The sequence below is a fragment of the Oncorhynchus gorbuscha genome, linkage group LG16, assembly GCF_021184085.1.
Source record: "Oncorhynchus gorbuscha isolate QuinsamMale2020 ecotype Even-year linkage group LG16, OgorEven_v1.0, whole genome shotgun sequence".
Lineage (NCBI taxonomy): Eukaryota > Metazoa > Chordata > Actinopteri > Salmoniformes > Salmonidae > Oncorhynchus > Oncorhynchus gorbuscha.
In genome coordinates this window covers 82,221,519-82,234,327 of record NC_060188.1, presented here as the reverse complement: position 1 = coordinate 82,234,327, position 12,809 = coordinate 82,221,519, and the positions used below count along the sequence as shown (strand labels likewise).

At 43.7% G+C, this 12,809-nt stretch overlaps 1 protein-coding gene across 1 annotated transcript in view; it reads right to left on the bottom strand.

Moving 5' to 3' along the window:
• LOC124000099 (alpha-mannosidase 2-like) overlaps positions 1 to 12,809 on the bottom strand; it is a 56,329-nt gene that overhangs the window by 10,205 nt on the left and 33,315 nt on the right. Inside the window, exons 10-15 of the mRNA XM_046306228.1 lie at positions 9,091 to 9,276; positions 8,732 to 8,846; positions 8,121 to 8,188; positions 7,739 to 7,904; positions 3,337 to 3,567; positions 97 to 219 (exon numbers count right to left, since the gene is read on the bottom strand). Coding sequence (XP_046162184.1) covers positions 97 to 219; positions 3,337 to 3,567; positions 7,739 to 7,904; positions 8,121 to 8,188; positions 8,732 to 8,846; positions 9,091 to 9,276 — 889 coding nt within the window. The remainder of the gene's footprint in view (positions 1 to 96; positions 220 to 3,336; positions 3,568 to 7,738; positions 7,905 to 8,120; positions 8,189 to 8,731; positions 8,847 to 9,090; positions 9,277 to 12,809) is intronic.

The window sequence follows — 12,809 nt, the reverse complement described above, 5'->3', positions numbered from 1 at the left end:
GCTGAAGCCTTTATTCTTCACAGGGTTTCAGTACAGCTACAATGAAACACGTTGACAAAGGAGCATCAATCACATTTAATAAAGGTGTCAGATTACCTTGGCTTCCCCGTCGGGCAGGAACAAGTAGGCTCCGCTTTTATCTCGGTTGCTGGTTGTGCCGTACCACGCAAACTCCACCTTGATCTGGTGTTCTGAGCCGTTCTCTTTCAGCTTCAATCTCTGAGGGTGTCAGTCAGAAGACAGCGGGATTTAACACTTACAGTGGGGCAAAAAAGTATTTAGTCAGCCACCAATTGTGCAAGTTCTCCCACTTAAAAAGATGAGAGAGGCCTGCAAATGTTCATCATAGGTACACTTCAACTATGACAGACAAAATTAGAAAAAAAAATCCAGAAAATCACATTGTAGGATTTTTTATGAATTTATGTGCAAATTATGGTGGAAAATAAGTATTTGCTCAATAACAAAAGTTTATCTCAATACTTTGTTACATATCCTTTGTTGGCAATGACAGAGGTCAAACGTTTTCTGTAAGTCTTCACAAGGATTTCACACACTGTTGCTGGTATTTTGCCCCATTCCTCCATGCAGATCTCCTCTGGAGCAGTGATGTTTTGGGGCTGTTGCTGGGCAACACGGACTTTCAACTCCCTCCAAAGATTTTCTATGGGGTTGAGATCTGGAGACAGGCCAGGCCACTCCAGGAACTTGAAATGCTTCTTATGAAGCCACTCCTTCGTTGCCCAGGCGGTGTGTTTGGGATCATTATCATGCTGAAAGACCCAGCCACATTTCATCTTCAATGCCCTTGCTAATGGAAGGAGGTTTTCACTCAAAATCTCACGATACATGGCCCCATTCATTCTTTCCTTTACACTGATCAGTCGTCCTGGTCCCTTTGCAGAAGAACAGCCCCAAAGCATGATGTTTCCACCCCCATGCTTCACAGTAGGTATGATGTTCTTTGGATGCAACAGCATTCTTTGTCCTCCAAACACGACGAGTTGAGTTTTTACCAAAAAGTTAGATTTTGGTTTCATCTGACCATATGACATTCTTCCAATCTTCTTCTGGATCATCCAAATGCTCTCTAGCAAACTTCAGACGGGCCTGGACATGTACTGGCTTAAGCAGGGGGACACTTCTGGCACTGCAGGATTTGAATCCATGGCGGCGTAGTGTGTTACTGATGGTAGGCTTTGTTACTTTGGTCCCAGCTCTCTGCAGGTCATTCACTAGGTCCCCCCGTGTGGTTCTGGGATTTTTGCTCACCGTTCTTGTGATCATTTTGACCCCACGGGGTGAGATCTTGCGTGGAGCCCCAGATCGAGGGAGATTTGTCAGTGGTCTTGTATGTCTTCCATTTCCTAATAATTGCTCCCACAGTTGATTTCTTCAAACCAAGCTGCTTACCTATTGCAGATGCAGTCTTCCCAGCCTGGTGCAGGTCTACAATTTTGTTTCTGGTGTCCTTTGACAGCTCTTTGGTCTTGGCCATAGTGGAGTTTGGAGTGTGACTGTTTGAGGTTGTGGGCAGGTGTCTTTTATACCAATAACAAGTTCAAACAGGTGCCATTAATATAGGTAATGAGTGGAGGACAGAGGAGCCCCTTAAAGAAGAAGTTACAGGTCTGTGAGAGCCAGAAATCTTGCTTGTTTGTAGGTGACCAAATACTTATTTTCCACCATAATTTGCAAATAAAAAAATTAAAATCCTACAATGTGATTATCTGGATTTTTTTTCTTCTAATTTCATCTGTCATAGTTGAAGTGTACCTATGATGAAAATTACAGGCCTCTCTCATCTTTTTAAGTGGGAGAACTTGCACAATTGGTGGCTGACTAAATACTTTTTTGCCCCAATGTAGATCATCACCATTACACTGACAGTTTGGCATCAATGATGAGAGCGAACAGAGCTACCTCTATAATAATAAGACACCTTCTGTATCGTGTGTTGTTGTAACTGAGCTGATTTGATGAACAATGTGATGAGTACTCATGCCTGAGACCGGAAGGCTCGTATGACATCCCACAACTAATGCCTAGGCTTTAGCTCAGATGAATAATGTAGTCTTGTGTCACACAGACAACCCTGGTTTGATACCCAGTCAGCCCCATTGACAGTCTAGAAGTGTGATATATTCCATGCGACCTTTCAGTGCAATGCCCTATGGGTCACAGTCACTATACGCTTTATGACTCTGGTTCAATGCCCTGCTGTGTAGTGCTGCTTTACTATGTATGCTATGCTGTGTTGTGCAGTGCTATGCATTACCGTACTACTAATGCTGACCCTGTAAAACAGCACATTTCACTGCACCTATCTGGTGTATGTGACAATAAAACATCTGTAATCTGAACTATGCTGTGCCCTGCTGTGCTGTGCTATGCTGTGCTAAGCTTTGCTATCAGGGCATAAAATTTATTTTTTGGTCCACCAACCACTGTGGTAGGTAGTTTTAAAAATCTACAAGCAACTCAGATTTTTTACAAACCAAAATATTTTTCCCCTGCTAAAATTACACCAACAAAACACACAAAAAATCACATGAGCATGCGTTGTAATGTTTCTAAAACAAGAAATGTATTACTAGTAAGAAGTAATGTGGTATATTATTTCAGAATTGTTTTGTGACCTGTGTCTTTTAACCAAAATATCACAGATGAGACAAAAAGTTTCAAGGTTACCGCGGCAGCGTGTCTGGAGTCATATTTGTGTCTGTGAGATTGAGTTTGACTAGTAGAAGCGTTGTCTTCTTTAATCTAACAGTTGAAACTCAAACATCGAAAAAACGACCTAGCTTGTGAACAAGACCTTGTAAATAGCCAAGAAATACAAGGACAAATTCTCACTTCAGTAAACTTTAGTTTCACGTAAATTAGACTGACTTGTATGCCTGTGTGCAGCTCTTCTAAAAATACATCTTTCACTTAGCTCTTCACGTGTGCACAGCCCCCAGTCAGGCAGTGTTACAGCACAAGATAAAATATATTGGATTTGTAGTTCTTTGTCTTTATGTAGTTCTTTGACTTTATGCGATTAATTTAGCAGCTATGAAACAAAACTGCAGAAATACTTTGAAAACAGCAACTGCAGCATTTATTTTACTATAAATGTCATCATGCTTTATATTCACAAATGCGAGTGAAATGCTTGCACTGTGGAGCCCTGGCCACTCGCCAACATGGCTGGTGAAATGAACGTCTTACCCACCGATGCCTAAATCTAGCCGGATTTGGCAGGTGTTGGGTGTTCATTTTAGGCCCTGTTTGCTATGCTGTGCTGTGCTAAGCTGTGCTAAGCTTTGCTATGCTGTGCTGTGCATGGCTTACCTCCATCAGGCCGGTGGTGGGGGAGCTCCAGATCTGGATGTGGGGGTTGTGGATGCTGAGGGGGGTGGAGGCGTCCTGGGGGATGTTGACGGTGAAGTGCTTCATGTTGACGGATAGTTCGCCGCCTTGCCTGAGGAAAACATACTCGGCCGTCTCCGCCCCGCCGCTCACAGCCGTACTCAACTGGTACAGCCCAAGACCCAGCGCTGGTACCTGAGCTACGAAGGACAACTGCCCGGGAGAGAAAACACCAATACATGAGATAAAGTGGAAAGAAAGCATAAACAGAAAACGTCTCTGCTTCACAACAAAATGGTAATACATTGGTGATCAATCTCTATTCCAAACTAAAAAGACCACAGCTTTGGGTTTCTGCATCCATACACAGACTTGTCTGATACTGCCTGACACTACCTGCCTGATACTGACTGATACTGTCTGATACTACCTGATACTACCTTCCTGATACTGCCTGACACTACCTGATACTGCCTGACACTACCTGCCTGATACTACCTTACTGATACTGCCTGACACTACCTGATACTGCCTGACACTACCTGACTGATACTGCCTGACACTACCTGCCTGATACTGCCTGACACTACCTGCCTGATACTGCCAGACACTACCTGCCTGATACTGCCTGATACTACCTGCCTGATACTGCCTGACACTACCTGCCTGATACTGCCTGACACTACCTGCCTGATACTGCCTGACACTACCTGCCTGATACTGCCTGACACTACCTGCCTGATACTCCCTGACACTACTTGATACTACTTGCCTGATACTGCCAGACACTACCTGCCTGATACTGCCTGACACTACCTGCCTGATACTGCCTGACACTACCTGCCTGATACTCCCGACACTACTTGATACTACTTGCCTGATACTCCCTGACACTACTTGATACTACCTGCCTGATACTCCCTGACACTACTTGATACTACCTGCCTGATACTCCCTGACACTACTTGACACTACCTGCCTGATACTCCCTGACTCCACTTGATACTACCTGCCTGATACTCCCTGATACTCCCTGACACTACCCGATACTACCTTCCTGATACTGCCTGACACTACCAGCCTGACACTACCTGATACTGTCTGACACTACCTGCCTGATACTCCCTGACACTACCTGCCTGATACTACCTGATACTTCCTGATACTACCTTCCTGATACTGCCTGACACTACCTGATACTGCCTGACACTACCTGATACTGCCTGACACTACTTGCCTGATACTGCCTGACACTACCTGCCTGACACTACCTGCCTGACACTACCTGATACTGCCTGACATTACCTGCCTGATACTACCTGACACTACCTGATACTTCCTGACATTACCTGCCTGATACTGCCTGACACTACCTGATACTGCCTGACACTACCTGCCTGATACTGCCTGACACTACCTGCCTGACACTACCTGATACTGCCTGACATTACCTGCCTGATACTCCCTGACTCTACTTGACACTACCTGCCTGATACTCCCTGACACTACTTGAAACTACCTGCCTGATACTCCCTGACACTACCTGATACCGCCTCCCTGATACTGCCTGACACTACCTGCCTGACACTACCTGATACTGCCTGACACTACCTGCCTGATACTACCTGATACTACCCGATACTGACTGATACTGTCTGATACTACCTGATACTGCCTGATACTACCTGATACTGCCTCAAATACTTGATACTACCTTCCTGATACTGCCTGCCTGACACTACCTGATACTGCCTGACACTACCTGCCTGACACTACCTGATACTACCTTCCTGATACTGCCTGACACTACCTGATACTACCTGCCTGATACTGCCTGACACTACCTGATACTACCTTCCTGATACTGCCTGACACTACCTGATGACACTACCTGACACTAGCTGATACTGCCTGAAACTACCTGATACTACCCGATACTGACCTGATACTGCCTGGCACTATACTGATACTGCCTGGCACTATCTGATACTGCCTGATACTACCTGATACTGACTGATACTGTCTGATACTACCCTGATACTACCTTCCTGATACTGCCTGACACTACCTGATACTGCCTGACACTACCTGCCTGATACTGCCTGACACTACCTGCCTGACACTACCTGATACTGCCTGACATTACCTGCCTGATACTGCCTGACACTACCTGATACTGCCTGACACTACCTGCCTGACACTACCTGCCTGACACTACCTGATACTGCCTGACATTACCTGCCTGATACTGCCTGACACTACCTGATACTGCCTGACACTACCTGCCTGACACTACCTGATACTGCCTGACACTACCTGCCTGATACTTCCTGATACTACCTTCCTGATACTGCCTGACACTACCTGATGCTGCCTGACACTACCTGATACTGCCTGACATTACCTGCCTGATACTACCTGATACTACCTGATACTACCTTCCTGATACTGCCTGACACTACCTGATGCTGCCTGACACTACCTGATACTGCCTGACATTACCTGCCTAATACTACCTGATACTACCTGATACTACCTGATACTACCTTCCTGATACTGCCTGACACTACCTGATACTGCCTGACACTACCTGATACTGCCTGACATTACCTGCCTGATACTACCTGATACTACCTTCCTGATACTGCCTGACACTACCTGATACTGCCTGACACTAATATAATAATAATAATATATGCCATTTAGCAGACGCTTTTATCCAAAGCGACTTACAGTCATGTGTGCATACATTCTACGTATGGGTGGTCCCGGGGATCGAACCCACTACCCTGGCGTTACAAGTGCCATGCTCTACCAACTGAGCTACAGGACCACCACTATCTGATACTACCTTCCTGATACTGCCTGACACTACCTGATACTACCTGCCTGATACTGCCTGACACTACCTGATACTACCTTCCTGATACTGTCTGACACTACCTGCCTGACACTGCCTGAGACTACCTGATACTGCCTGACACTACCTAGCTGATACTACCTGACACTGCCTGATACTACCTGATACTACCCAATACTGCCTGATACTGCCTAACACTACCTGATACTGCCTGACACTACCTGCCTGATACTACCTGATACTACCTGATACTACCCGATACTGCCTGATACTGACTGATACTGCCTGGCACTGTCTGATACTGCCTGATACTACCTGATACTGACTGATACTGCCACACTACCTGCCTGACACTGCCTGATACTGACTGATACTGCCCGATACGGACTGATACTACCTGATACTGTCTGATACTACCTGATACTGCGTGATAATACCTGACACTGCGTGATAATACCTGATACTGACTGATACTGCCTGATACTGTCTGATACTACCTGATACTGCTGATACTACCTGACACTGCGTGATAATACCTGACACTGCGTGATAATACCTGATACTGCGATAATACCTGATGATAATACCTGAAACTACCTGCCTTACTACCTGATACTGCCAGATATTGTCAGATACTGCCTGATATTACCTGATACTGCTTGAAAAGGCTTGATACTACCTGAAACTGCCTGATACTTACTGCCTGATATGAGCTGATACTGCATGATGCTGCCTGCCTTACTACTTGATACTGCCAGATACTGCCTGATAATGCATGATACTACCTGATTCTGCCTGATATTACCTGAAACTGCCTAGGTTACTACCTGATACTGCCTGATATTACCTGATATTGCCTGATACTACCTGATACTGTCTGATACTACCTTATACTGCCTGATACTGCCTGATATGACCTGATACTGTGTGATAATACCTGATACAGCCTACATTACTACCTAATACTGCCAGGTACTGCCTGATACTGCAATATACTACCTGATTCTGCCTGATATTACCTGATACTGCTTGATACTACCTGATACTAGGTGATAATACCTGATACTGCCTGCTTGACATTACCTGATACTGTCAGATACTGCCTGATATTACCTGATACTGCTTTATACGGCTTGATACTACCTGAAACTGCATGATACTGACTGATATGACCTGATACTGCCTGCCTCACTACCTGATACTGCCAGATACAGCCAGATATGACCTGATACTGCCTGATATTAGCTGATACTGCTTGATACTACCTGATACTGCCTGATATTACCTGATACTGCCTGACATTACCTGATACTGCCTGACATTACCTGATACTGCCTGATATTACCTGATACTGCCTGATACTACCTGATATTGCCTGATACTACCTGATACTCATATTATCATTCATGAATGTATCTGAATTTGAAGCTTAATAAAAAAACAATTGATGCAGGGAATTATCCTGGATAAATAAATGATATACAAAAATAATTGATAACAAAACAATGTAACAGACACTCATACCTGGAAGGCCTCTGTGGAAGCTGTGGTGGAGTCATCCCAGACCGCGCTAACCTGAGCGGGGACAGGGTGACCGTGGTCTGTGATCACACACACGTGGGGCGTGTTCACGTACACGGTCACCACTGACGTGCGGTCCTGCTCCGTGGGGTTGTAGACGACTACAGACCTGGGGGAAAAAGATCTGTTGGTACAAGCTGCTAATGTTTTGATCTGATAAGTCTGAAAGTACAGACACATATCCAGACAAAACTGTTAAACCTGACCAGACTATAACTTCCTATACTTTTCTAAGACATATTTGGAATGTGGGGTCATAAGGGGCCATAATATCAGTCAGAATGTTGTGAAGGGAAAAGGGAGTAATATTTTTACAGCGACATACCTAGGCTGTGAACTGATTTTCAGAACATTTTTTTGAGGCAGGGCATCTTGAGAAGGCTGGATGTCATCCTGAGAGAAATTTGCATGAGATTGAGTTGATAACACATCTGGTGTAGCTACACCAACACACAGTCCACAGACTATTTTCAATTCTTTGAGACACATTTGAAAAATGTATTTAATTTTGTTGTTGTGGTATTGGCTGCCGCTTTTGGGAATTGAGAAGCTATTTAAGCGTCTAAGGCTCATTCACTTCCCAATACAAATTTCATTAGGTTGGGGTGAGTGAGATTCATATAAAGCATATTTTCAGATGCTGTAGCAAAACAAAGAAGTGGAAGAGGTTACATTTATCTGAAAATTGATGTTGACTTCCTGCCGGGGCAATTTGCATATTAAAATCCTGATGTTGTGCCTGCTTGAGTGATTTTGTCGAAGGTAGAGTATGGTAAATAAACACTTCAAAAGGTAGTTACTGCAATGCACTTCACTCCCTGTACCACCACCATCAACCCTTTGACAATCACTCTACTAATCTGAAAATGTTGCTATGCACAACCAACACCCTTGTTTCAACACCGAAATTAAAACACCAATGCTATTTTTACTCACCATTTGAAGAAAGGCTTTTGACGGATGGTGACTGTATGCACTTTTGTCCTTTAACACCAGCCAGTGAGCGGAGTTGACAATCACTTGGTTCAAATTCAAAATGGAATGAAACAACCTGAGAAGAGAGAATTGTTTTTAGTAAATGCCCAGAGGAAAGCAGTCAAAGCTCCGAGTCAAATAGTGTTTCACTTTCATTCAATCAATGTCTACGTCCCAACGCTGAATACAGTATAATCACTAAACCATGTCAGTGCAATCTCATTAACTCGTGATTAATCAGTGTGTCCATGTCTACACTGCATCTCTCCCAATCAAATAAGACGATGAAAACAAATAAAAGTCATAAACCAGAGTGACACCTGGTACCGTAGTCGATCACTACCATGTCCTTGCCGGTGCCTGTGATGGCGTCATGATGCTGGAACAGGCCCAGGTTCCTCCTGGCTTCAGTGAGCAGTCTGTTGTTCTCCACAGCTGGGAAATCATTCAGCTTCCCAAACCTCTGAATATTAGCCAGGGTCAGGGAGTAAAGGATCTCAGCTGCCCTGAAGGACAGACAAAGGGAATAGTTATTTTCTTCACGTGAGTTTTCCTTTCCATGGCACCAAGACAAAGACAGACATGGGTTGTGTCTGAAATGTTTTAAACGGTGAGATGCCATGTCATTTGAATCTGAATTTGACCAATAATAAAAAATAAAACACTGTTGCACAACATTGTGCAGTCCTGAACACGACCCATGTTCACTAATTGACAAATAGTTGTTGATATAGGGGTTCATCACAGACCAAGAGATAAGTCAAGTACTCCAAATTGACTACAGTTGGAAATCTCCAGTATTTGTTTGCAATCAGAGTCTCAGCTTGTGTTATTGAACCCATTTAACCCCCGAGCTACAGCAATGAAAAATGAGCTGCTCGTCTCACAAAATAAGAGATTTTCTCATTATCCCTAAAGTATCAAGGAAAACAGCTGGCAGATGAGGCTTTTCTTAAACTGCTCCAGCCTTGTGAAACTAACTGTTAGTTGCTATCAGGGAATCAGAGACAACTAGTGTTACAATTTATAATTCTGAGATTGTTTCAGCCCAGTGGAAGCCCTGCCACTTGTTTATAGAGCTGAGGGATGGAACTGAGAGAATCAATGTAAGCACTCAAAGTCATAGGCCAGTTTTTTACTGCTGTGTAACTTGTTTACTGCTTTTTCTCTCGATATTTGATTGTGCATCTTGATCACCGTACTATGTCCTATGTGTCTAACTGTGTCCATCTAGATTGTTCTAGATTGACAATGGCAGAGCAACACCTCTTGTTTGTGGTAGATCTCTAAGAAAATCATGTTGTAACGCGAAAACCAAAATATTTGATCAATCTAAAGACAATCATGTACCTATCTCTAAGTCTTTGAACAAGAACAGGACTGGGGAGCCCTAGGATTTCAATGCACTGACTGCATCTTGAGAGCTTGTCACATAAAACAATAGACTGAGGCGACTGACCCACACATACCATGTACAAAGCCAATAGTGCTGCCTCCTTTCACAGAGAAAGACATATTTACAGAACAAGACAATGACTTTGAAGGGAACAACTCTTTAAGAGAATTGAGGAGGAGAGCAGGCAGACCTACATCTATACACATACTGTGCACAGTCTTGTTTGCAGCTTGAAAGCCGTCACCGGTTGAGTACTAAGACTAATTTAACGACTTTGTTGTGATTACCCATTTCCCTTCCTATATTTAGACACCATCAAATGCAAATACAGTCATGTGTTTGAAGACAATGCACGAATCCATCCATACAGTATCTGTTGGTATACTGAATCTAACATAAACTCCTTTCTGTTATGAAGTTCAAGCATAACAATAGACGCTTAGACAATCTTGAGACCTCAGCAGGACAGAACAGATTCAAAGTTCAAATGGACTTAAACTCTTTCTCTGCTGAAACTTTTCTCACTTGGTATTTCTCTGCTCTGGGCAATGGTGTGTGAGATGCTATGTGTATGTGGGGGGTCTGGAGGTTGGTCTGTAATGAGGGCTTTGTCTGTGGGGGCTCACAGGGAGATAGACAGTCTGTGGTGGAGAGGGAGAGACCCCAGTGTTGAGGCCCCAGAACCCTGCCTGTGCTGCTGGTTAAGACTTTGTAGACAGTGGGACCTGGGGCAGGAGAGGAGACACTCATTACTGCTCTACTACTGAGTCTGATCAAACACAATGGTGCACACACACGCACGCAGACAGACAGACAGACAGACAGACAGACAGACAGACAGACAGGCAGGCAGGCAGGCAGGCAGGCAGGCAGACAGACAGACAGACAGACAGACAGACAGACAGACAGACAGACAGACAGACAGACAGACAGACAGACAGACAGACAGACAGACAGACAGACAGACAGACAGACAGACAGACAGACAGACAGACAGACAGACAGACAGACAGACAGACAGACAGACAGGCAGGCAGGCAGGCAGGCAGGCAGGAAGGCAGACAGACAGGCAGACAGAGGCAGACAGGCAGGCAGGCAGGCAGACAGACAGGCAGGCAGACAGACAGACAGACAGACAGACAGACAGACAGACAGACAGACAGACAGACAGACAGACAGACAGACAGACAGACAGACAGACAGACAGACAGACAGACAGACAGACAGACAGACAGACCTCTTATCCACAGTCATCTCCTCATCAATACCTGCTGAGAATACAGGTGTAAACACAGTGACTGAGGGTCTTTACCCCGTATCAGTAGAGAGTAGCAAAACTTTGGCCAGAAGTTTGGGTACCTGGTACTTTTAGTTGTAGAAGAAACACTTGACTAGAAGATACCAGGAAGACTAGTGGTTGCCACGGTGTCAGTTCACGGGGATCCAAATAAAGAATACTGTAACCCAATCAAAGACATGATGAAACTAATCCACTGTGCATTAAACAGATAATTGTTATTTTTACATTTGAAGCAACTGAGATAGACCATAAATTAACCTTGAATAATAACCACATCTCCAACTGGGCCTGATTAGAAAGGCTTGATTAAATAATAGGATTGTTAAAAACTTTCATTTACATTGTTTATGAAATGTTTCTCATCAACTACTCCTGCGTATTGATGAATGTTGAAGTATCGATCCAATAAAATATTCAAGTTTGGTCTGCTCACTCCAAAGTGTTTTAGACAGTTGATGAAGAAAGAAATAAAAGCCAATGGTCCACCATCTAATAACCTCAAACACTGACCAGACAGACTTGACTTTAATGCCTTTTAAGTTAGCACTGGCCTTTATCCTTCAGTCACGGGAGAGAGAAGATCTCCCCTGGGTCATTGCCTTTGATCCAGTCTGTTTCTTTCTTTAGTAAAGGTTTCTGTAGCAAGTTATTGTTTATGTGGTGGGGGAGTTAGCCCCATGCACAACCCCCAACCTGCAGGGCCAGAGACTGCTTGGTCTGCCTCCTACCCTTCAACCTGTCTGGCTTGGTTGCACCTGCTGGGGGTTTAACCCCCTCCGGCAAGGTGACAGTAGTATTGGGGGGAAAAAATGTTAGTTACATATCGCAACATTATTTTGGACTATATTTTATCGATACTTTGACTCCAAGTATCGATTTGTAAGATAGTGTTAGCTAGGTAGCGTTAGCTAGGGAGAGTCGGCTGTACCCGTGCCAAAACGCAGCTATTTTTCATCCTACAGCTTGTTCTTCTACACACAAAAAATTAAGCAATTAAAGCAATTGTTAATTTACATTTGCATTTGTTTAATTCACTCATTAGCATATACAGTGCTTTCAGAAAGTAATCACAACCCATTACTTTTCCCACATTTTGTTGTTACAAAGTGGGATTTATAATGGATTTCATTTTTTTTTAAATACAACAATCTATACAATCCTGTGTAATGTCATATTGGAAGAAAAATGTCACTTTTTTTTATTAAAGGAAAATAAAACACTAATATATTTTTATTAGATAAGTATTCATCCCCCTGAGTCAATACATGTTAGAATCACCTTTATCGGCAATTACAGCTGTGAGTCTTTCTGGGTAAGTCTCTAAGAGTTTTGCAAACCTATAT